The sequence below is a fragment of the Ammodytes marinus genome (assembly GCF_949987685.1).
Source record: "Ammodytes marinus genome assembly, chromosome: 14".
Taxonomy (NCBI): Eukaryota; Metazoa; Chordata; class Actinopteri; order Uranoscopiformes; family Ammodytidae; genus Ammodytes; species Ammodytes marinus.
The window spans coordinates 6,665,710-6,692,605 of NC_137218.1; the positions used below are offsets into that span (position 1 = coordinate 6,665,710).

Consider the following 26,896-nt stretch of genomic DNA (forward strand, 5'->3'; position numbering starts at 1 on the left):
TGGAAAATTCTATTTGAGAATGTGAATGGGCTCACAGGGAAATGAGTGAGTTTCCATCGTGTGACTTAACGACAGGCAGTGATTGTTTACACCGCTCTGTCGGGTGAATTAACAACTTGATGACACGTTAGACTGAGCTGTTGAGGAGGTGTGAATCCATTTCATTCAGGGCTGGTTTGATTGTTGAGGGACGGGCATTTCTTTTTTCTCTTTTTAATTCCGATACCTCCACAGAGCAGAATGGTATTGGTAATACTGTCTACAATAGTCATGCCAATGAAGCTTATTTGAATTGAATTGACAGGTTCAACTTGAAAGCCTGGTACGAAAATGAGTTAACAAAACTGTCAATGAAGAATCATTTTTATAAAATCATTCTGGGATAAACCCCTCTCCTGAAAACTGAACTGAAGAGATGAAGACAGAATAACTGGTCTGTTTGGCATCAATAAAAAAAATGGTTAGGTAACCCACAACATAAGAAAATATAAATCAAAATGCGGTATACATTCAAATGTTTTATGGATGGTGTTTGGTGTAGTTTCAAACCCCTGACTGTATGGTCGGTTAGGGGGGAGGTGTTACTGCAAGCTGCCTTTACCTTTGTTTAGGGACACAGAGGGGGCTCTGTCCCCCTCACAATAGGACTGAGAGACCAGTGTGTGTGTGTGTGTGTGTGTGTCCTCTGTGTGTGTGTGTGGGAGTTGGATGGTGCTCGCTGCCACACCCAGGCTGATTGGCCACACCTCGCTCTGGAATCTGCTGGAGCCTGGGTCACATGTCGGCCTGCAACACCCAACCATGGTTAACAGTCTGTGTGTGTGTGTGTTTGTGTGTGTGTGTGTGCGTGCGTGCGTGCGTGCGTGCGCGCCCATACAGAAAAACATACACTTAATACAACCACTTGTTAGTATCACTGTATGGAAGTCTTTATTTTAAGAGCTGGGATTTATTTTACGGCTGCTCTGAGCAATGTATTCAGACAAAAAGAAAATCCAGAAAACCACACACACACTCTCTTAATATTGAGTTTTTCAAAAGCAGCTGAAAACTCAGCCTTGATGTATTGACTACATGCCGTGGAGAAACTCAAGATGCTAACCACAGACTCATAAATCAACAGCAGTGTGTGTAAATGAAACATTAGGAAGAAGTTGTGGTACGACGCTGCTGCAGACAGACTGACATTTTATCACCGTGACTTCATACTACCACTACCTCTTTTAAAACTGTTACCTTTCAATACATTCTCTATGAACACCCTTATACACACACTGGAGCGGTGTATTATGGCCGTTATAAAGCACTTTGTTTTCACTGTTTGGCCTCTGATAAAACCTTTGTACATCCTGGCTTCTGTACGTTGTGTACTTATATAAGTACTATTTGACATACTCATGTATGACGCGTGCTGTGCTTAAGACTGATCCACCGCCATTGTTTGGTATCGCATCGATCAACATGCATGCAATGATATGACACTTAGCCGCTGTGTGTTCACCTTAACTCCTCCTATCCTGTTTTTATGCTACTTATACAACCACTGCCACTTCTGTTCTTACGTCTAAACAAATGGCAAGTTGAGGTTGAAGATTTCCTTTAGGACATTACTGAATACAATGTTGATTACGTAAGTATGTTTACATTTGTATTATATTAGTATATTTTAGTGGATGCAGTAACTTTCAGCTTAAACTTTATACCCACTACCTAAACTAGCATTAGGCCTACACTTTTACTTAAAAAAATGAATACAATCTTTTTATATAATTTTCAATTTTGAACATCTTTCTTATCAGTTACTGTACGTTTTCATAATGTTCCTACATAGCAATCAGTTGGGCGTCGCCGTGATTTACAATATTAATTCATAGAGGGATATTGATAACTCTCATCCTCATAGTATAATTGGTAGATTTAGCCAAATAGCACTACATTTCCCATGAAAGACAGGGAGGTTTGCTACCTCAGACAGGAAGTAAGACAACTATAGTTTGTGTATTTGAGAAAGACAGAAGAGGTGTAAAGTTATTCCACCTTGATTTTCTGTCTCACAGATCAATGCTTAGCCATTCTGAAAACATCACATCAGTCAGTGCATATTATTTTAACTTTAGTAACAGGTTCAACCGCACAACCAATAAGATAGTTTTCCATGGAAGCTTAGAGTCAGATTTCTTTTTAATTTCATCACCACTATAAAAAATGTCTCACGAAACAGGTTGTTCACAGTAAAAGAGTAAAGATTTATTTGTTTAACTCCTACGTTCATATCTATATACCTATAGTCTTTGAGGTTGTTTTTCAAGCTTGTTTTCAAGAGAAAAAAAAATACGAAAAAAAAACGTCTTCTGTTCCCTTTTTTTTGGTATTTTATTTAATTGTGATCAAGAGGCCTGAATGGTTAAGATACCCTTTTATAACAAGTCAATTAAATTTTTTTCTTAATTAGCTTCATTAAAGTCAAGGACAGAAAGCTTGTTAAATTAAATGTAAAACATTATTTTGAAAGCTTCTCTATATATGAAGTACTGAGGAGAAAATATTGTTTCTGATACGGAAGATGTCTTTTTTTGACATGTAACATTTTGAATGTTGTTCGTGTGATTGTGGATGAGGTAAGCTTTAAACGAATTGCCCTTCTTGGGATCAATAACAATGCCTTAATCTAATCTAATCTCATCTAGAAAGCCAGGAATTGCCCGTATTGTCAGTGTCAACCCGTTTTAGATGATAACCAGCTTAACGCCTTCCACTAATTATTGAAATTGAATTGGACTTAAACCTTCAAGAAGATGGTTTACACAAGTATAATATGTCCCTCACTGTTTCATATGTAGAGTGATCACTGCTAAATCTAATGGGGTCTTGAAGTAGGCCTAGTAGTAGTACATTTAAATGTCTTGAGGAAGGAAGTGGACACGGAGAGAAAATGGAGACAGAGAAGAAGAGGAGAAGGGGTGTGTGCTTCTCTAGAAGTGAGTGTGTGTGTGTTGAGTCCCTCTGCCTCGGCACTCCCCACACCTCACCCTCTCTCTCTCTCCCTCTCTCTATCTGTGTGTGTGTGTGTCGATCTCTCTCTCTCGATCTCTCTCTCTCGATCTCTCTCGGCTTCCAGAAAAGGGTGTGTCCGCCTGCCTGCCACTGAAAGGGAGGGAGGGGTCAGTTCACAGCTACTCCTCCCTGCTCTCTCGCGTTCTCTCTCTCTCTCTCTGTTATTTCTCTTTCGCTCATTCCCTCACTGGCAAGCCTCAGGATTAGGCCTTTGTTTCTATGCCTCCTCTCTTTGCCTTTTCATTTTCTATCTATATTTTAAGTCAGAATTTAATGTGTGTGTGTGTGTGTGTTTAAGTCCACCACCCCCTTACTCAACCACACCTTCTGTGAGATTTTTTTCTTTTTTTTGTTGAGGAGGGGTTTTCTGTGGCCAGCTTTTTAGGGCAGAGGTAATGCTTGTTCACACGTTGTCATGGTTTCTCTTTTCCTCCAGTCTCAAGCTTTTGCCAGTTCCTGTCTTGCCTCCTCTACTACCTGTCTTGCTTCCTAGTTCCCTGTAGCTCTTCTATTGCTTCCTTCCTTTCCATCCCCCCTTTACCCACTTTACTCCTCATTCCTTTCACAAATCCCCCTTTTTCACTCTTGGCCTGGAAGTTTGGTCTTTTCTTTTTTTTTACACCCTTCTTTCCACTGTTTTTTCTCTCTGTCATTTTCTCCCCACCCCCAACTACCCCCCACCTATCACCTCCTTTCTCTCTCTCCTTCTCCTTGCCTTCCTCCTACCATTTTGTAGCATCTGTTTGATGTCTTATGTCATTTGCTTGCTACAACCCTTGGTATTGACATTTCTAATATGTTTCTTTTATTTCTTAGTATTTTATTTGGAACATTTATTGGGACCATGTTGAATTGCGATTCTGTACTTTAAAGGTGGAGTCAGCGATTCTTGAGAATTATTGTTGTCAAAATCACTTTTTCCTTATTGACTGACCAAAAGTGATTTTGACAACCAACCTTCTCCAGAATCACTGACTCCACCTTTTAGACAGAGATTGATTGATAGATTTTTTCCTCTACTCGAAAATGGAGATCCCTCGTTCTAACCGTCTCACCTTCTTGTCTGTCCTCAGTGCCAGTCGACTCCTAAGCAGAAGAAGAGTGCCGGCGGCGCCCAGAGGAAGCTGAGGAGCCCGGCCACCCGGCAGAGCGCCCTGACACGGTCACAACAAAAACAAAAACAAAACAAACAAGAAACGCCGCCTTCGCCATCCCCACCGCCGCCCCAAACCCGGGAGGAGGAGGGAGAGGAGGAGGAGGAAGAAGAGGAGGTGACAGGGCCTGGGACGCCATTACAGGAGGAAGTGGAACAGGAAGTGGAACAGGAAATAGGAGAAGAAGAAGAAGAAGAAGAGCAGGAGGAAGTGGCGACACAATCCGTGAAGAAGAAGGAGGAGGAGGAAGTAGAGGAGGCAGTGGAGGAGGAGGAGGAGGAGACAGACATGCCCTCCGTACAGATCAAACCAGAGCCTGAGGAGATGGAGTGCACGGTGAGCAGGGTCGGGCGCAGGGAGGGAGCTGGTTGGTTGATTGATTGAGGATAGTGTGTGGGATGGTGTTTGGTATTTTGTGCCCCCCACAGAGCCTTCAAGGCTCCGTGGGGGGCACAAAACACAGTCGAGCTTGTGGTGTGGGGCTGATGGATGGATGGATGGAAGAATGGATGGATGGATGGATGGATGGATGGATGGATGGATGGAAGGAAGAATGGATGGATGGATGGATGGATGGATGGATGGAAGAATGGATGGATGGATGGATGGATGGATGGATGGATGGATGGATGGATGGATGGATGGATGGATGAGAGTCAGGAGGATCCTAGGTGGGTGTGGCCGCCCACATGCATCGGACATGTTCAGGCATGTTGGTTCATGTCGAGTGTCACACACTCGGAACACATTTTAGGCTGAAATCAGAGCGATACTAGAGAAGGCTTGTCTTTTCATCAACAAGATTTGATCAATGATACGTCTCTTACCTTAAAATTGAGGGTACGGTTTTAAGAAAAAATCTAGGAAGATTTTTTTTTAAGCACTTGGAAAAAAAAGCTGAAATATCGTAAATAATGGCAAAATGTCGAGAATAATTTCAACTTTTCTGGTCGATCAAATCAAAGTTTGGGGAGTGACTGATGGCTATGCTAGCTGCTCAAGCCTACCGGTCTCTGCCATTACGTCCTTGGGAGTCATCCACACAAGGCATTCTCTTGAGGCGGTCCTATGCACTGGTTGATGTAGTCTCAAAAGGTCGACTTAATCTGGAAAGGTCAAGTTAGTTCTTGACATTTGGAATTTTTTCATGAAGTGCATGATGGAAAAAAAAAACTGATGGTGAAACTCTCTGCAGGGCATTTCCTAACACCAAGGAGAGAAGGATTGTACAACCCTGGACAGTTATTGCAGCAATATTCTTTTTTATCTGTCTGTTGCCATGCTCACCTGGTAAACAGTAGAAATAGGACATTCACGTTACCAAATAATCGACCAGCATGTATTTGAATTGATAAGGCCGTGCTGGGTGAAGTCACTTTGCATTGTGCCAATAGTTCAGCCAAGTGTACCTTGTTTTCAAGATGACCAAGCATTTCTTCTTCGACCAAATCTCTCTGTTTGAATGAGGAGGCATTTCTCATGCACATGTGTTTACTTGGCTTTCTGGACCCCTGACGAAAGTCCTTGATTTGTTGTGTTGATAATGTTCTGACAGTGGATTCAATTTTTCGAATGTTGCGCTACAGTTTTGATATTGATTATAAATGTAACTCTTTTAAATCTCTTAAATACTTAATACTTAAAACGATTGTTAAATCCGATTTCTGGCATTAGCTATTCATTAGAAACCCAAATACAGAAGTTCTGCAGGTTTACATATCTTCTACATCAATATGCTGTTATGCATAATGAGTGCTATTCAGTGTCAACATGTCAGCAGCTACTTTGTCATTTCTCTCCTGAGCAAATATGTTTGTACAAGGTCACGTGTAGGTCTTTGGTTAATAAGCAATGTGTGTTTTTTTGTGAACGGTGGTTGTCCTCTCTGTGACAGCGGTAGGTAATGAAAGGCAAAAGCGCAGATTGATATCACCAAACAAACTAAGAATGTCATTAGTTTTCTGAAAATCCTACTGGCAGACAGACAGTCAAACAGGGCAAAGGCTTTCCTTAAAATCTGTCTTTTAAACACATAAGGAGCTGCGGCATTTTGACTTTGAATAGATGTCGATGACAGCTTGCTCCAAATGATAGGAAAACATGGGGGTTTAAGAACTCCACTGAAAGCTAAAACGATGCCTCGACCTGTGTTTTTGTGGCATTTGACCACAAATATGAGTTTATATAATAAATTCAAAACTAATTTCTAAATGTAATTGTCCTATCGTCATATTTTTAAGGTAATTTTGTTCAAACGGTGCCCTCAAAGATGGCTGATTTGGCACAATATCGATGCTTTGTCAGTGGACTGTATTATCACAGCCATTAGCCATTGTTCCAAACTATCACCACAACCGTATGACGACCAAGCAGGACATTTATTTTGGCAAATGATATTCGATGGAGGAAGTTACCTATGAAGACAGGAGGATGTAGAGGATATTGAAGGGGAAGGACTGAGCGAAATGAAAATTGTGGGTATATAGTGGAGTGAATAGTGGATTGGTGGGCGTAGCCAGGAATGAGAGATTGACTGATGATTGATGGAGATGGACTAAGGGAAAAGCAAGCCGCAGAATTGATGGAGGAGTGAACGACTGGAGAGATGTATGGAGGTCTGGGTGTGTTCTCTAAGGGGGTTTGGAGTAATGGATCAAGCCTCAGTGATGAATGGAGTGTTTGTAAGGAACAGGAGGACTTTGGAGATGGTTGGGATGAAGGTCATGCGCTTCAAAGGCTTTGGTGTTCTTGAAATGTATAGAAAAGTGAGAGTTTATGAGTTTTTATGATCTCTTGAATTGTTGTAGTTTGATGAGTAACTGTTGGTGAAGCTTAGAAGGCTGGTTTTGGAATCTGCTCATTTCCCAAATCTATTTCTGCTTCTCCTTATTGCAAAAAAAAACAGGATATTTAAAAAAAAACTGGTACGTCCCTGGAACGAACTACCTCTCATTGGGGTTTCAAATCAGGAAGAAAAAGCTTTCAGTTAATCATTAGCTTATAAATCAATCGTTTTGTCACTAAAACATCCGAAAGTGATACAAATTGCATGCCACAGAGCCCATTTTGATGTCCTCAAATGACTTTGTTAGTCTAAATCCTGATGTATTTCAGCTTTGAAGAGACGGAAGGGGCACATTTAACAGATTTGAGAAGCTACAAAGAGAGCATTTGGAATTTTTTCGTCTGATAAATGATTAATCCATTACATGATGATTTTCATGTTTGCACACAATGGCACCTTTGGGGATAATACAGCGGTTTATTGAGGGCACGCTCAGCAGTTCCCTATGACAGGAGGAAATCTCTGGATGGGGGGAAAGAGAATGAGGAACAACCTCATTGTCCACAGTAACTGCTGCTGCTGCTGCTGGAGAGCCTTTGAGCAAAGCATAACAGTAACTATGGGTCACCAGTGGATCAATGAATGGAACTGTGTGAATGACAAGTGAATCAGCTCTGAAAAACAGAACATGTGTAGTCTGCCATATTTTTGGGATATTTAAGAATGACAGGAGGCTGTATCATCACTGTAAAAATGAAGAATTAAGGAATAATTAACATTTCAAGGCCACTGATAAGTTATCTTAAAAAAATATATATATATATATATTATGTGGCTCAGATGTAGGCACTAACTCAAAAATCTATAGCCTTGAAAATGGAAGTTTTCCTAACTTTTACATTTGTACAGTTTAGGTTGTATAAATACACTGTATAAGCCTTTGTGCTCAATCAGCTGGATGTCACTAAAGTAAGGGATGATGGCTGGATATAAAGACATAGATAAATCAAAGAAACACACATAGTTAATGAATACCTAATTGCTCTGAAAGCGCAATGATATTTGCGTTGTGTTTTGCATTTTGAGCAACACAGTTGACCTTTTTGTTTGCTTGTAATCCTGAGTGACTTTGAAAGAAAGTGTCTGGAGAACTGGCTCCATGAGAGGAATAGTGAGGGGGTCAGAGGTCAAGGCAGCACCAGAGCCCCCCCCCCCCAAACACACACACACACACACACACACACACACACACACACACACACACACACACACACACACACACACACACACACACACACACACACACACACACACACGCACACTGACAATGACAATGTCTGACAGTGTGAATCATTTTGAGGAGATAAACTCCTGCCCGTCTCCGTTGTGCTCCAGTGGTTTTATTTTCTCAGGATCAAACTATTTTGGCCCTAATAAATTAAGCTCATTTAGAGGGCAGAACTGCAGCTTTTTCCTCATGATTTACTACGACGGGGGAGTGTCTCTAAAGCAGATTCCGTCGACATCTCAAAAAAATGTTTTATTATATTTTTTCAATTTATGTTTTTTTTTTAAATATCTCAGATATACACGTCTCAGATGAAATTGGCAGTCAGAGCCTTTAAATTGTGGACAGACAAGCTGATTTAAAGGAGATGGAATTACATAGACATGTCATATATAAATACTGTAGCTCTGAAGACCCAACTGCTACATAAATACATTCAGTTTCAAGCCAGGCAATCTCCTATTTGGTGTACATCCTTTATATCATATGAGGTTCTGATGGAAATTGGTAAAAAAAACAGTCAGTGCTTGGCAATGTTTTTCAAGATGTTGCATTATGAAAATTCTTCTTATTTTTTTTTTAAACCTTAACAGTTTAATTTTTGACTTTGGATGATCTGGCAGTTTTTCTGAGCCATTGTTATTCTCCTACATACTGTAGTTTTGAGAACTACCCCAAATGTATTCAGCAGACCCAAAGTGAATTGTGCTCTACCATGAAATATATGCATATAGTTTTTCTTGAGTGATCAGAGTGGAAAATCTGTGTTTCCAAAAATGACTGATGTAAACAAACATTAGACACATCATAAAGAACCTGTCAATCAGCTGAATAGGATGTTCCAGGGCCTTGTCTACAACTTTGATCTCCTCTGTTTGTATTATAATTGTGGACTAAACCTTTTGAAATTGTAATTCTCCATCATTATAGCTGAAAGGATTCTTTTCTCACTGTAACATGGTAAACCTGGCCCGCCTCTAAGAGACAAATCTACATGCCACACCTCATATCTTACCAATGTGTGTCTGCCAGCTGATCAGGGACACACAATGCTTATTGGTGGTGGCTAGACTTTATCAATGCTAATTAGAAATAAGTTACTGTATATAACTCATACATGATAAAGGACTGTGTGTGTCTTTGCATGCCGCCCTGGCAGAGCTAGGCATGTTTTTACACCTGTGACAATGTCTGGTGTTTGGAATATAAGGGCGTGGCGGGTAATGATAAGGTGAGGCCTGTCACAGTCACATGATACACTGGTAACCACGCCAACATGCTTCCCAGGAAACAAGGGAAGGGTGTTGTCAGCTGTAGGAAGTGTAAAAGAGGGAAGAGAAGATAGGGAGAGAAAGAGAATCACCCTGCGTTCCAATCCCCATACTTCCCAGCTATTTAGTACGGTAGAAATAGATTGAGGATGGCCTAAATAACATGTGGTCAGATATAGCATGCTGAAACATACCCTGATGCCTTACTACATCCGGTTGTGATTGTTAGTGTGGAAATCAGCAGCTTTTTGGGAGATTCTAACCCACAATCCACTTCGCTCTGGAAGTTACATGACGTCATATTGACAGAGCCTCCGACTGAAAACAACCAGCAATGCGATGGACATACAGTATAAGCAAGAGGCAAGTTCAAGGCTCGATGTTATGATGATATACATAAGTTAAAGTATGACCCACTTGTGCGCCTACTACTAACTAAAAACTTGTTATGATCACCTGTAGTATGTAGAATAGTAAAAAGAAAGAAAGAGCGATTTGGAACTCAGAGACAATTTGGGTGTCAGGGAAACAGATGAGGAGGAGGAAAGAGGAGGAGTGCAGATGGAAGGAGGGGAGATAAGGGGGAGAGGTAGAGGTGGAGAGGGTGGACAGTCTGATAAGGGAAAAGGCTGCACTGCAGGTTTTTGACTGCCAAATATTTTGTTGTCTCCTCTGTTGTTGTTTGTTTTCCCCCCCATAATTGTGTTGTCCCAGTTGGCTCTGTGCACACTGAGGCTGTTGTTCCCTATGGATGGTTTTAGGAAAGCTAACAATGCTTAAAACAGGCATTTTTTTAAAGAGAGAAACTGGAGGCAAAGGGATAGATGTTTTGTCTGTCGCCATAAAATCAATTTACAAAAATATAAATGTACTGTTTTTTGAAAACTGGCTTGGCAGTGAGAACACAGAGATTGAAATCAAAGTGTTTTGACATTTAAAATAGTTCTTCATAACTTAATACATCTTCACTTCATCAATTGATATTGTGGAATGACTTGAATCAGTAGTGGATGAACTAACTAGCTAGCTTCTTGTCCTTGATGGCCACCGTAGCTTTTGTAAATGCTCCAAACTGGAGGGGTTAGCAAGGGAGCGTTGCAATCCGGAGCTTTCACCATTATAACACGCCAAAATACACCTTTACTACACACTGTGCGTTTTAAAATATATATTTTTCATTCAACTGTGACACATTTTCATTCCCTGAAAGCTGCATTCATGATGGATGTTTGGTCATAGGTTATCCCTCTTCACCCAGCTATACAGTGATGACAAGAGTGCTGTTATGTCTTCAATCAGATGCAACATACCAAAAGGCTCTTAGATAGGGGTTCTTGTCATGTCAGATGTTTGTGTGTTGCTTGCTAGCTACCTGTCAAACTGACTGATGTGGCTGTTTTGTAATTCTACAAAGGTATTCTCACCATTTCAGTCAGTTAGCCGGATCTATGCATGAAAGGAACACTGGAAATGTTAACCGTCTTCTACTTAGATTAAAATAAGATAATAAACTTTATTGTCTGTCACAAGTTGTAGAAAATTGTCTTTGACAGGCTCACATGAAAAAAAAACAATACAAAAATGATGCAAAAAGATTGACAATACAATACAAACAATTGAAAAACGGGGCATCAATGGAGTGGGATATCTTGCCTGTCTGTGACTAGTCATTGTCGGGATGGCAGTGGGGATGAAAGATATTTTATACCTGTTTTTTCGTGCCAACTGGACTTTGTAGCGTCGACCTGATGGCAGTAACTGAAAGGATTGGTGGAGGGTTGTCCTGTGCGATTGTAGTGTTGACCTCATGTGTTTGGGTAGAGCCAATTATCTTGCCGGCTTGATTTGAATATCTGGCCAGTTTTGTCATGTGTTTGATGGTGGGTACATTGTACCAGGGAGTTGTAAATGGGCCCCATACGGTGCTGAGAAAGTTCTGTGACAACATTGGACAATTGTGGTGCCATGTGAGGATGTGGAGTAGGCGGCCTGGCCCTATCAGCGGGGAGTGGTGTGTTTGGGAGGGGAGATAGCAGTTAAAGTGTGGCTGGAAGTCTCATGCAGGACAGGAAACCAGCTGTTGTCCATCCTAAGCCCATACTCTCAAACTGACTCTCCTAACAAGAATAGATAAGATAGCAACTGTTTACCTTTTTAGATGTGGTTTTAGGACAGAATTTAGCAATGCCTACCATGTCGAAATTGTGCTCCCAGGTCACATGATCAAGATAGTTTTGTTCAAATACAAGGTCAGACACATAATGAACCCTGTGTGTGTCACCTGCAGAGGCTGATAAGTGAAATATACTTCACCAACTACAAGTGATTCTACCTGATCAAAGAAGATCATATTCTGTTTTACCTTGTTAATGTCATGTTGATAAGGTGGAGGGTTGGCAACTATTAAGGGGTTGTCCTTGCGCTTAAATTTTCTGTCTTTTTTGGGTGTTTTTGGTGGCACTCTCATCTAGAATTAAGCCAGTTAATGATCCAGGAAAGAGACATTTGGTTTTACTGTTTGTCAGCCCATAAGCAACCTGTTTGACCCTAAGCTGTGATTTTTATTTGCTTTTCTCCCACTGCTGTGGTCAGCAAGAAAGAACACATTTTTTCAGGTATTGTCTTAACAACTGGGTCCTTTTTAATTGAATTCACAGATAATGGCCTTTGACAAACATTTCCATTGATATATCAGCTGTTCAGCTAATGCCCCTGTTGTTTTCATTGTGTGCTGACCTCAAATTAATGGACATGTCCAAAGCTCTTATCAGCGAAACAGACCCAAAGTTGCATCACACCTGCCCATGCTTGTGCCAAAGGTCATGATACACTACCTGCTCAGTCATCACTTACAAGAGACCATTGTTTCATGAACATGGCATATGTGCTTTTCTTAGCAGGTTACACATCTGCTCTCCCGAGTGAAGAAGCCAATAAAATGAAGCCCCTAGCTTCGTAATGGCTAGATTTCTTGTTCAGTACAATTGAAGACACAATGCAATCTATTTGGTACAAGCAGTTTGAAGATGTGTTTCCAGTGTTGTAGGTATAAAAAGCCATCAGGTTTTTTCAAAGGGTTTGTGCCACTTGGAAACTTTACCTCCGACTATAGCTATATGATGTATGGAGTTCCCCAGGGTTCAATACTAGGCCCTATTTTTATTTAAGGTTACATGCCTTCATTTGGCAAAATTATGCCAAACAATAAAATCATAATTATTGAAATAGCACCTAATTTTTTTTTCTCCCTGGCAGTAAATGACAACAGTTCCATATACTCCCTCCATAAGTGCCGTTCCCACCTTTTTACGGCCGAACAATCGGTTGACAACCTTATAAAAAATCCCTATTGGCACTTCTATTGTATAGCATTGAAACTTTAAAAACTCTTTTCGTTTCTTATTGCTAGTCTTTCTGTGCTTTATTCACTGTTTGAAGACACCTTCATTCTTAAATATTCACCTAATTTGCCAGATTTGTTTGTCTCAAAACCGTTCTGATTATACTGTTAGCGCACATCAGAACTTAGAGGTTCAGTATCTTAAAAGCCCTTTGTTTTAATACTCTGCGTTGAAGGTTATTTGCCAGTGATTCAGTTATTAATTTTTATCGATCGTCTCAGTTGATCATTTATTTTTGCTGAATAGAAGAGCTCTCTGCCAGATGACGTACAGAAACTGTAACCGAAGCATTGGGTGGTCAAAGGGTGTGAAGGAAGTGGTGGGTGAAGAGACTGGCCTATAATTTTAAACCCACAAGAGCCAAACGAGCCACCTGCTAATTGGAAAGAAATTCCCGATTTGCTGATTTACTGCCGGTTTTATGTTTGAGGGGAAAAAGCCAGAATTTTTGTCGGTGTGTTCACATGAGGCTGTGAGGGTCTGGAGAGCTGGGGGAGGGGTCCGGTGGAGCCCCATATGTGTGTGTGTTGTGTTGTGGCATGGTTTGGGTTAGTGAAGGGTGGGGGGCTGGGTGGGGTAGTATTGCGTAAGGGATCATTAAGCAGAGGGGCGTGTGTGTGTGTGCGTGTGTGTGTGTGTGTGTGTGTGTTCGTGTGTGTGTGTGTGTGTGTGTGTGTGTGTGTGCTGACCACACCTCTGTGGCTGCCTCGAACAGAGGGGAGTGGAGTTTCCTGTCCAAAGATAAAGTCTCCAGGAAGCAGATCCTCTTGGTATTCGCTCCACTGAGACATACAGACACTTAAACGCTTCACACAGCTACAAAATGCTACATCTGCTAGCTAACATTCACTATTATAACTTATTTATTCTTATTGCATTTGTGTCATGTCTGTAGGCAAACAATAAACACTGGGAAGATGAATGTTTGCTTGTTCTGGCTTTTCATCCTTCATTTAAACAGGATGTCGTTTTTCCAAGAAACACCATCTGAATTCTTTAAAAAAAAATTCAGATATATATCTACTACTTGTGTACGGTGGCCCCTAAGGACAAAACACAACCAAGACTGAAAGCACACATATCAAAAGTCAAAGAAGCATCAAATGAGAAACCTTAATTTAGTGACTTATATTGAATAATTTGCTTCTCTACAAGGGAGAGTTAAAGTCCACCAAATGAAGTATGTAAAACCAACATTGTTACTTCAGTAGGCCTGCAACTAATGATACTTTTGCTACCGGTCAATTCGCCTATTTCTCAGTTAGTTGATTGATCATTAAAATCTCGTCTCTGTGAGGTGCCTTGCTCAAGGGCAGGTGAAGAAGTGGAAATGGTTGAAAAGGCTGTTTTAGTTCATACGAGTTGACTTGTATTTGTCGTTTTGTGGTGAAGGGTCAAAGGGTCATTTTGCAGCGCGGAACTTAGCAGAACACTTGTTCTCTTTTTTTCAATATCTGCCTTTTCCCCTCACCACAAACACACACACACGCACGCACGCACACACACACACACACACACACACACACACACACACACACACACACACACACACACACACACACACACGCACACACACACACCTTAATCTCGTCACATCTCGTCTGTCTCTTTCTCCCGCCATCGTTCCCCTTCTACTTTCTCTTTCAAACTCTCTCTCTCCCTCCCTCTCTCTCCCTCCCTCCCTCCCTCTCTCTCTCTCCCTCCCTCCCTCTCTCTCTCTCACGCCCTAATAGGATATGTCGAGGGAGGCTCTGCTTCCGCTCGCCCCGTCACCATGGCAACCGCGGCTCTGGCGGGAGTTGCCGAAAAGACTGTGTAGCCTGACCCCTCCCCCAGCACTCCCTCCTCTTCCTCCTCTTCCTCCTCCACCTTTCCAGACCAACCCCTCTCAACATCTCTCTCTCTCTCTTTCTCTCTCTCTCTCTCTCTCTCTCCTTCTAACTCACTGCTTCAGCCAAAGGCGAACACACACACACACACACACACACACACACACACACACACACACACACACACACACACACACACTAAATACCTGCCAGCACAGCACACTGAATAGCCCTATAATCTCTCCCTCTCTCCCCCTTACTCCCTCTTTCTCTTTCTCTCTCTCTCTCTCTCTCTCTCTCTCTCTCTCTCTCTCTCTCTCTCTCATATATACACAAAAATACACACAATGAGGCTCTCTGTGCGTGTGTGTCACTGATGTATGCACATAAACAAGTCAGTTGTCCTCCAGCAAACAGGGGCACTCATGCACAAAGACTGGCCACAACACACACATATACACAGTCTCACACACATGTACACACATTCTATTACCCCCTCCGTGTGTGTTTTTGAGTGTATGTATGTGTGTGAGTCTGTGTGTGTGTGTGTTTGTGTGTGATAGCATGAGACATGAGAGGTTGGAGGCCTATTTGCTGTGCTTCTGCCAGGAGGGCTTTGCTAGCATGAGTGTTAGTCAGTGTGTGTGTGTGTGTGTGTGTGTCTATGGTTGAGCATTCACTCCCTCCATTCAAAGGACAGCACATTCACAATTTGGGATGCAGAAGGAGAGAGAGAGAGAGAGAGAGAGAGAGAGAGAGAGATGATGTGGGGGGTAAAGAAAGGAAGAATGCAGTGCAGATATTGGACCGATGCAGCTCCCTCTGCTGGTGCAGGATGATGATGTCATTGTTGGCAGCCCACTCGCTCCAGAGTCGAGCTTTCCAGGAGGCAAAAAAACATCAGCCCCGGTTTGGACACAAAGCAGATTTGTGTGTGTGTGTGTGTTTGTGTGTGTGTGTGTGTGTGTTTGTGTGCGTATGTGTGTGTGTGTATTTCTTATTCAGAACTGTTCTGAGTAATGTGGATCATTTAATGGATCAGCGGATGTGTTACACTGTTCTCCTAAACAATGGTGTTATCTGTGGAGCACTGCACACTGTCATCTTGGTGGAGAGTTTTTATTTTTTATGACATTTTTCCCCTTCAGCATTGTTTTGTTAATCCAACTCTACAGATGGCTCTTCTGCTGCTGTGCACACACAGCTCTCCCTCTCATCACTGCTTCTCGTCCCAATTCCACCACCGTTAAAAATGTCCCCATATACGTCATCCGTTCTCAGAAGCCAAAATCTAATCGTTAGCAAGTCATTGGCTCTATTCAGCTCTTGAATTAGGATGTCGTTAAAACAAAAGAAATATATATATTTTTGTTGTGGTGAGATAAGGACACCTGGTTCCAACACAAACAAAGACTGTTTCCTGAGTCGAGTTGAAGTGTGGCGGCAGTCGACATTGTCTGCAAAGAGAATTGCTGGTGTTGAAAGTTTGACTGCCACGACTGAGCCAAGATGTTTGTGGTTTTGAGGTGATGATTTTGGAATATGGGTCGATAGGCTCGTCTTTGGTGCGTCATTTAGTTGCTACTGGATTGAGTAGACATCTTTCTCCACCCTCAGCAGCATCTGACAGGAGGGAGGTGTCTGCAATTAGGCAATACAAACTGTCTAATTGAATATTTGGCTTTTATATGGCATTGAATTCCCTGAAGAGCTTGTCATTTAAACATAAATTCTGACTTTTTTTTGTGTGTCTTAGATATCATTATTCACTGAACATCTTAAGTGTGTCACATTACACGGGCAAAAGGAAAGTGATTGTAGCGACATGGAAACCGGTCACGCTTCAATTGCTGGAGAATTGACTTTTTTTAAGAGATGTTTTACAGGATTTTCTTACACACATCGTTGATTCTCAAGTGATTCTGAGGTGGTAACTGAGAACCGGACAGACGAGACACAAGGTGAACTGTTTTGACCAATCGCGAGGCTCCCTCACTCCGCCTACACATTTTGTATTATATTCCACAGCTGAATCAATGCAACATGTTCAGACGCATTCTTAGAAAACAATTACAGAGAATTGTGCTGGGCGGGGAATGTAGAAAATTGATATATGTACCGTGAAATATGTTAAGAGGAAAAAAAAAGACCTTGGGTTATGCCCAGATCTTCATTGACAAGGCTGAAAGAATCACTTTTCTCAAGTTTGTGAGTGGATGGGCATAGCATCAATAACAATCTGACAGGTTTTAAACCCTTATAATTCCATCATGTCATCAGGTGTTCATATAAGGTATTTGATCATGCCAATACACGTTAAAATCAAGCACATTGGTAACATGACTTTCAAGGTGAATTGACCTAATGTTGTTTTTATACAGATGCATAGTTACGACATCCAAGCACTTTATTGGATTCACCCGTTCACCTGCACCTGTTTACCAGAAAGTTGGTCTAATTTTTGGGAATTTACCACCAGTGCTTTGGACAGCAGTGTAAGGGTGTCCAAAGGTGCATTTTTCTCTTGTGATTGGAATGAGAACTGAAGTTGCAGTGTATTGAGCTGCTCTGCATGCGATTAGAAAGGTCTAGGAAAGTTCCCTTCAAGGTTAGAGGCACAGTCATCACGTGTGGGCTTTTTTTTATGGACGATCGAGTCACCGAGCAACCAGAGAACTCAACACCGGCACCTCCTATTAGGTAACATTAGGGCCGAGAGTCATGTTAACACGGGCTAACAGACGCACAGAGCTGTGCTGGGATCAGTCTGCTAACAGGTGGGCGAACCAGAGAGAGAGAGAGAGAGAGAGGGAGAGAGAGACTGCAGGGTGGGGGCGGCTGGTGTTACATTGGGTGGGTCACGCTGTCAGGGGTGGAGCTGCTAGTGTGTGTGTGTGTGTGTGTGTGTGCGTGTGTGTGTGCGTGCAGGGTGGAGCTGCATGCGTCCTGGTTGATATCTCCCCCAGCTGTTGTTTTTGCTCTGTCTTTATTATATCGTCCATATCCCAAGCACATTCACTCATTCACATTCAGTCATTCACACTCTCTCTCTCTCACACACACACACACACACACACACACACACACACACACACACACACACACACACACACACACACACACACACACACACACACACACACACACACACACAAATAGACACACATTCAACCTTTATTTGTACTTGAGAGATCATTGAAGGTAGACCCTCATTTCCAATGACATGGTGTCGAAACACACACATACACACTATGTATATTATATATAATACTACTAATAATTCTATAATATTTTTATGTACAGTACATTCACATAGATGTCCAATTCAAGTTGACATTGTTTTAAATGAATGCTGATCACAGATGACATTGACACATAAACACTCCCAGCAGATCAATACCGGATGGAGCTTTTCTCCCTTTATCTCTACTCAATCCTGTCATCCTCCCTCTCTCCTCTCTCCTTCCATCCGAACCTTTTATCATTTCCAAACAGTCACAGTATTGTTAGGACTCACCTCGGGTCCTATTGATTTCTTCCCTTTAGAAAAAAACAACAACAGTGACATGGACTGAAAGCTTATTAGGCTTTAGTGGAGATGGCCTGAATAGTTTCAGCAAGTTACCAAAGCCTCGTTTCCATTGATTGATACAGTTTGGTTTGGTATGGTACGGCACCTAATTATTTATGTTGTTATGGTGTTGGTATGGGTACCAAAATAACCGTACCATTCCTATTTTGATGACCCTTTTGTTGGGGTACCAAGCGGTCACAAGCCGACCTAAAAGGGTGGAGCTATAAAATTAGTCCATTGACAGAATTGTCATATACCCACAGTATTTTATTTTTTTCTGAATTGATACAACAGGACAGAAACATACTGTAGTTGTGTGATTTGACGGACCTGCTTTGGTAAATAGAGAGTCATCTGCATAAATGATTGGCATCTCCTCTGGTTCATTTCATAGGGACACAATGGCCAAACTTTATGTGACATTGTATAAAAATGTGCCAGTCCTTTTTCCCATGTACTGAGAGGCATGTGTGCACTGGATACCTATCACCTGTGCGACTGTGGCTCAGTTGGTAGAGCGGGTCGGCCGATGATCAAAGGGTTGGAGGTTCGATCCCCGCCCTGCCACCTGTGTCATAGTTGTTGTGTCCTTGGGCAAGACACTTCACCCACCTTGCCTCGTGTGAATGTCGATTGTTAGCCTGCTATCGGTGTATGAATGTGTGTGTGAATGGTAACGTGTAAATGGGAACAGGTCTCCCTTGCAAAAGAGTCTTCGGACTCAATGGGATATACCTGTATAAATAAAGGTAAGAAGACCTTTCCAAACTAAAAGTTATCATAATGACGTTCCCTAGCAGTTTTTAGATGGTAAACACTCCATGGAACATTTGTATCATTAAAATGCAATATCTTAATGGGTGCCGGAGCTACTGCTATTATTAACCCTTCTTGTATCACCTGTCTTTTAAATAAGTGATGTGGCTGTGACAAAGGTGTGTTGACTGGTCCTTCGGTGCCTCCATATTAAGTTAAACCCTTTTGTTAAAGTGGCTTAGTGGCAGTGATCTGGGTTGGTCTCGATAGCTGCTGTGCTTCTGATAGTGATACAGGAAAAAAAAATTAGAAATAAACCATCACATGCTCTATATATCGTGCCATAATCATAAACACTGCACCATATGAATAGCCCTCCGTGGGCATATAAGGTTACTGCTACCGTAAATCCCTCATTGCTTTATCTGTGTGTGAGAGCCAGTGTGAGTAGAGCATGATTAAAGTCTTCTGGATAGATTATGTCTCTCTCTCTCTCCCTCTCTTTATCTGTATCTCTCTAGCTCTCTCTCTCTCCCTATCTATCTCTGCCTGGCGTTTCTCACCACTGCAGTCACAGCTGCTACCCGCTTCCCATTCAAGTTAGAGAGCACATGAATTAACTGCAAGGTGCACACGGGGTGACCCATTTTATGGCGGAGCAGTTGAACTGAGAAGTGCAAAGGGGGAGAACGGAGTGCGCTGGCGAGCTCCACTGCGGCACGTCCATAGCTAAGCGAGCGTTTTTTTGTTCTATCCCATTGCGTTTTCATGTTGCATTAAGGCTGCAAAATGAATCCTGAAGAAGCAGTGATCTTGATTTCATATATCTATGCGATCTCATTTCTAAATGATGACGACTCTATAGCTTATATGATTCCCCTATGCATTAAAGTCACACTGGATCAATCAATCAATCAATCAATCAATCAATCAATCAATCAATCAATCAATCAATCAATCAATCAATCAAACTTTATTTATAGAGCACTTTTCATACAAGTAATTGTAACACAAAGTGCTTAAACCCCCCCCCTCCCACGACACATCCCAATATATGTAGAAGAGAAAATAAAAATACATAGAAAAATTAAAGCACACTACATGTATAAATAAGATAGGCTATAAAAGATAGATAAAAACAGTAGGTTGTTTAATCTAAAAGATAAAACAAAAAAGTTCTGCGATTAAAAAGCCTGACTAAAAAGGATATTCACTTCTTTGCTTGGAAACAATTCCAGCTGCTGTATCACTCACAGTGAGCTACACAATGTAAAACAAAACAAGCTATTAATGTATCATTCACGCAAACAACTCCATAGATATTTTAACCTGCCAGTGTCCCCTCTTGAAACCTCAAACTGTTGATGTAGACTTGTGTTTTTAAGCTGGTTGTACAAATGAACTGGGAGCTAGGTTTTATTCATTTATATTATGTATTCTAAAGCAGTTACTTAATATTATATGATTTTCGGGTGTCTATTTAAGTGTCAGTCATTTTTTTGTTTAAAAAAATAGATTTCAATGAGAGAATTGTGATATAAAATCGCACAAGAGATAAAATCTTAATACACATTTTGCTAGAATCCTGCAGCCCTGTTGTTGCATTCGGACACGTTCCAATCCTGGCAGATTCTTATGGTTGTGTCAGATAGATTGTTTGTTTGCCCTGTGCCGTCGTCCGACTCGCAAACAATGCAAATGTATTTGACTTCAGGGCAAGTGAAAGGTTAACTAATGCTTTTCAAAGGAAGCTCAGGTGCTTATCTTTGTGTTGAGACAACAGACGGAGACAGAGTGTCTGCGTGCTTATATTCAAAATCACGACTGGGGAGGAAGCATCGCCCTGGCAATGTTGAATTATGGTTAAATGCATGTTAATGGTAATTTTGACATTTACCAACGTATTTCTGAGGTTTTCAAATTATTTAATGCTCAAGATGTCTTCATCTAGACTGAAAGCATCTCTTATTCTAACAGTTTTAACCTTTGCAAACTTGCCCTGCAGAGTAACTGCCATTAGAATGTATTTAAAATGTCATTTTTTTGCAAATATTATTCACTTTTCACAATGAAATCTACATCTTCAGTGTATACATTTGAAAAATGCTGGTTTGCAGGTGGGCAGAGCATTCAGCTGCTGACTGACGTTGTCTGTGCGTGCTCCCAGAGAAGTGCTTTTGTATTGTTTTGAACATTTCAATGTGGATGATATCATAGGAAAAGTAAGAAAAATGTGTGAGTGGACATTTTTAACATGTGAACATCAAACACTGTAATCTATTGTAGATTGGAATCCATACTAGAAATCACCAGATCAAATCAACCTAATGTGGACCAATATAATACTGTATAGCACCAACACACTCGTACTCATCTTTACCCAGTACACATGGGCGGTAAAACACTGAAAATGGGCCAGAAAAACCCATTGATTGTGGGTAAAGTTAACCCAGTATTGTCTAGGTGTTTAATTGACCCAGTTATTTATAAAATGTTCAATTATGTGCATGCCAAACTTTACATGACAGGGCTATACAAGTATTACAATAAATGAGTTGTCAGTGTGTGGAAGCGTGTCCGTTCAAATGCCCTCATTTCCTTATTTGGAGAAAAGGCTCCATTGGCTTGTGATCACAAAAAGTTATTCGGTCAATCTCAACTTTGCTCCTTAAAATCCACTTGAGAGTGTAAAGCTACAGTATAATCATCAGAGTAGTACAGCATGAAGCAATTTGAGATAAGTTTTTTTTCCGTTGGGTAATGAGCTGCGATTCATCTGAAGCTTCTCATCAGAAAGTTTCAGAACCTAATTTCTTCTGGCTCATTCTGTCTCTCAGATCTCAGAGTTCGAAGGAAGAAAAGTGAGGGTTTCTCTTTTCTTTTCTTCTTCTTTTCATTTTACAGTGGAGTTCGGTCTCTCTCTCTCTCTCTCTCTCAGTCTCTTCTTTTGGCAATTTTGTGAAGAGTTTTGGTCGACCTTATTTCCCAGGGGGGGAAGAAGATAAGCATAAGTTTTTTTTTTCAACTACATGTTTTCTTTTTTATCAATTGTATGTGGAAATGAACTAAACTAAAACTAAACTAAGTTAGTAAGTACAGTAAGTAAGTTTGGATTTAAAGGCGGACTCAGTGATTATGAAGAACGCTTGTTGTCAAAATCATTTTTTGTCAAAATCAGTAAATACCTCCTCACGACGTACTGTGCATGCGCTGAAAAAGACATCCAGTGTTAATCGACAGCCTAGGTTATGTACACAGGCATGTTGCTATAGCTGCGATGGGGCCCCCTTTGTTTACAAACCCTTTGTTTACATAGGCTGTGTATGAACACTAGATTTGTTTCAGGGCACACACAGTACGGACAGGTATAGCGGATCGTGAGGAGATATTCACTGATTTTGACGAAAAGTGATTTGAACAACATTCATTCTCCAAAATCACTGACTCCACCTTTAATCAGAGGCAGCATGAAAAGAGGATAAAGAAGAAAAGAGCAGCGGAGAAGAGAGGTTTTAGGAAAAGGAAAAAACCCAGCTTAGAATAGAGAAAGACTAGAGGGCGAGTGTGTGGAGATGTTAAGGTGTGGTTGATGTGAGGAGTGAGAGATGCTGCAGGGTGAGGCGGAGGGTGTGGGAGAGAGAGAAAGGTGACGGAGGTGTGGTCATGACGGAGAGAGAGATGGAGAGAGAGAAGGAAGGAAGGGAGAGGTGGGGTGAGAAGTGGGACTGGGAGGGGTGGTGGGTGGGGAACCAGTGGAAAACATGGAGTCAGCTGATAGCTCCCAGTTTCCATGGCAACCCTAGGCCTTTCCCACCCACCCTCTCTCTCTCTCTCTCTCTCACTCTCTCTCTCTTCTGTGCCACATCCACTCCCTCACTACTTTCACACTTGAATTTTCTTTTCAGTTTTTTTTCTTTCTTTCTATAATCACATTATGGCTCTGTTTCCTGATCCTCTCCCTCCCTCAAATCATCTTTCCATTCCCTTTCCTTTTTTTTCCACGTATGAAATCTCCTAAAATTCCTACCCACCTCCGCAGAGTTGGGTACAGTCTGTTACTGTGTATGTGTGTATACTCTGTTATGTGTTGGCAAAGAGGAATTCAAATATAGAAGATGACCATCACTTTACAAGCATGATTCGGTGTGTTCTTGGACACACGATTGAGGAGTGCTTGGTAAATGGCTCTTCATTGCACTTGCATTACTTGTCAAAATGTATAAAATTCCAAGCCAGAAGCAATGTTTGGGTTTATAAAGGGAAAAAAGAGCCACAGCTGAAATGCCTGTAGTGCCAAAAAATCATTCTAGAAAATGTCCTGAATGTGCCTTGCAGCGACCTGTAAAAAACGCTTAAACATGCAAAGCCTAACGGTGCTTATTTGCATAGGCTATGCTAGCTGACTGCAGGATGTTTACCAAACTTTACATTTTGGCCCCTCGGTCCACGGTCTCACAGCCTGGGCCTCTAGCTGAACTGTGTGACCCGATAAAAGAGGGCGCAGTGCAGTCTCCACCCTCTCCTCCTCCACCCAGAGCCAAGCTATACGCTCAGCCGAGCTGGATGGAGGCCAAACTGCTGCTCCCCCTCTCTCTCTCTCTCTCTCTCTCTCTCTTTCCCTCTCACTCCATATCTACTGACACTCTTTCAGTTTTCCTACTCGATCTCCCTCTATCTCTCCCTTCAATTCAATTCGAAAAGCTTTATTGGCATGACTAGAAAAACCCTATTGCCAAATCATTACACATATTTCAAGTGATCACAAATGAGACCAATCCGGCCCCACCTACTTGTATACGTATATGCATATACACACATGTTACAAATGATAAGGCATGTGACTGTATATAATAGAATGATGTCAACAGTAAGTGTCTCTCTCTCTCAAATTCAAATTCAGAAAGCTTTATTGGCATGACTATTGTAGTAAACAGTGTTGCCAAAGCACTTGTCACCACCAGTCTCTCTCTATACCCGTCCAGCCCTTCTCGATCTCAACCCACCCACCCCCCACCCCCGACCCCCGGTATCCCACACAGCAGCTATTGTTCCCTGGGCTTGTGAGCTACACAGCAGCTGAGCCCTGGGTGGTGGTTGCATAGGCGAATGGGTTGCTCCGTTTACTCTGAGGAGGTTGGCAGAGAAAACTAGGGCGTAACATGAAGAGGCCTGATGCAAGTTGTATGAAAGCATGAATCCCGGATGAAGCAAGTTTCTCGATGCAAACGTAGTCAGTCTTAACGGAATGAAAAAATGTAGTTCACACCTTGACAGATGTAGGCTACAGAATGCAAGGGTGGAGCTGGTACCGCTAGTCATTTCCCCCCCACTGAACATTCTCAATATATTCTTCATGGATAGGTTTATGCTATAGGGCCATCACGTTCAATTCCTTGGTGTGGCCGGTTATAAATACTACAATACCCACAAGGCTTAGTAGAAAAATGGAGAAAAGGGGATTTGTTTTAATGGGAGGCTTACGTTGCCGATTTCATCCACCGTTGACCCAGAATCGGGAAAGTGAGCTGCTGAAAGTTTGATCACACAAAGCGTAATCCGTGCATAAGTGGCACATGCAGCAGAACTGGAAGCACTATATGAACATATGAACAAATGTTTTGTACCAAAATGCACCCTGGGAATTGTAGTTAATTCCTCTTCTTAGGATCGTTTTTTTACTCAGGCTTGTACATTTTATCCAAGGAATTTATTTTCTAAAGCTAATGTTTGAACCAGGAGAGTTTCTTTGTCCATCCAAGCTTTAACACGGTCTGTGCAGAAAATGAATATGACTTCTTCATAAACTCTGGACATATCAAATAAGTTCCTTCTTCTTTGCACCTCTATAGTATACTATATGAGTTATTTATGTATGTGTGTTGGCATTATGTCCAGCTGACTTCTGTTTTAGTGGATTGTGTGGCTCCTTCTAGCAGCGTGTCTCAGCATATTTGTCTGTTGGCATGCTCCACCTCACTGTGATTACCTCAGTGGAATCAATACAAAAGTTTGTCAATAAAATGAGTACGCAGTCTTTTATGAAGAGAGAATCTGATTGAGTTTCAGATATGGGTTGACTCAGCAAAGTTGAACAGAGTCTGGGCCAACCGAAGGACCTTCAGAGCATCATCATTATGTAAATGTTCTTTTAGGGTGTAGTGTAGCTATTAGGATCTATATTACCGGCGCAGTGATATCCCCGTGTTCTACTACACGTAACATTGGATAACTTACGCCCGATTTACGCCCATATGCCCCGTAATCTGAAGAAAAAGTATAACACAAGTCGTTTTTTTATCCATAATGAAAATGGTCATGCAAATCCACAACATATCAGTTTTAGCTTTCAATCAGCTTTCTGGTTATTTTTTGTTGTTTGCAAGCAGATGGGTGTTGGAAATGTTGCATGCTGCTATCTTTTAATTGTGTGTTTGTGTTGGCCGCTGTTTGTCTTTCACTGTGTTCGGAAGTGTTTGGATGTTTGTACTTTGATCATGTATTCAAAAAAGGCTTTTGTATTTTGCTAGGCCCTCCTTTGTTAATACTATTTATTTCTTAATGACCTGCCTTGGTAAATAAAGGTTAAATGAAATCCAATTCAATTCTAACCCTCTTATGTTCTCTACCCTCTCTTTCTAGCAGGCAGACTTAGGAGACGACTGTTCCCAGCCCACAGACCTGGTCAAGGTAAAGACTGAGGCTCCGGTGTGTAAGACAGAGCGGGACTCTCCTAGACCACAGTCCCCCGCAGAGGACCAGACAGAACCAGTGGACCTGTCACTCAACAAGCCCCGCTCCTCATCACACCCTGTCTCCAGCTCAAGCACCACAGTCAACCCAGCACCCAGCACAGGACACATCACCCAATCCAGCCTGTGTGCCACACCCGTCACCACTACAGTGCAGTCCATAGGCTCCATGGTAACCAAAAACCCCTACATCCTCCATTGTTACTCTACAGGAGAAGTAAGGGATATTTTTGTTGTTATTGTTAATGTACGTGTTATATCAATCACTTAAACAGTATGTGCAGTTCATAACACAGGTCTACCAAGTCATTTTGAGTATCCCGCATGTTATTTTGATCCAATCAGGAGACAGAGCGCTATAAAGAGGTGGGTCTCTATGCACGTGATTGATGCTCTGCATCGCGGCACTGTCTGATGTAGACGGCTGTGCGTTATTGTGTCTGTGACATAGGGACGAGGGAGGGGACTGCTAACTGTAGTCACTGACAGGAAGTTAGCTTAAAGGACCATATCACTTACTTCTCCTTTAAAGCCACCTTACACCTTAATCCACAACATTATTCTAGCCATACCCTCATTTCCTATATTGGTTTGTAAAATGTTAGACCAGTTCTCCAGATGCTTTAAAGCTGTTGAACAATGCATGCTTTGGAGCCAACGTTGATATATCCCTCTCCTCTTGCCTCTAAAGGTCTTATCTCCGGGCTCCATCTTGGCGACTCAGGGCGCTGGCGGGCAACAGATCCTCCATGTGATTCACACCATCCCCTCAGTGAGCATGCCCAGTAAGGTGGGCCAGCTGCAGACTATCCCCGTGGTGGTGCAGTCACTTCCTGTTGTCTACACCACCATGGCTACTGACGGCGTCGCCACGGCAGCCATCACAGTTCCACTCATAGGCAGCGACGGGCGCTCGGAAGGATCAGGTGAGTCAGTGGTACAATGAAAATGTACTATACTGTATATTTATATATAGAGCTCTTTTCATATACAAGAAGGCAGCACAAAGTCATTTACATAATAAAAGAATGGTCA

General features: G+C 41.8%; 1 protein-coding gene across 4 annotated transcripts in view; it reads left to right on the forward strand.

The window, feature by feature from the left end:
• klf8 (Kruppel like factor 8) overlaps positions 1–26,896 on the forward strand; it is a 66,610-nt gene that overhangs the window by 24,771 nt on the left and 14,943 nt on the right. Inside the window, exons 2-4 of one of the 4 annotated variants that reach the window (XM_080040800.1) lie at positions 4,128–4,544; positions 25,752–26,078; positions 26,553–26,787. In XM_080040800.1, coding sequence (XP_079896926.1) covers positions 4,128–4,544; positions 25,752–26,078; positions 26,553–26,787 — 979 coding nt within the window. The remainder of the gene's footprint in view (positions 1–4,127; positions 4,545–25,751; positions 26,079–26,552; positions 26,788–26,896) is intronic. The other 3 variants (XM_080040802.1, XM_080040801.1, XM_080040803.1) reach the window with 3 other exon arrangements.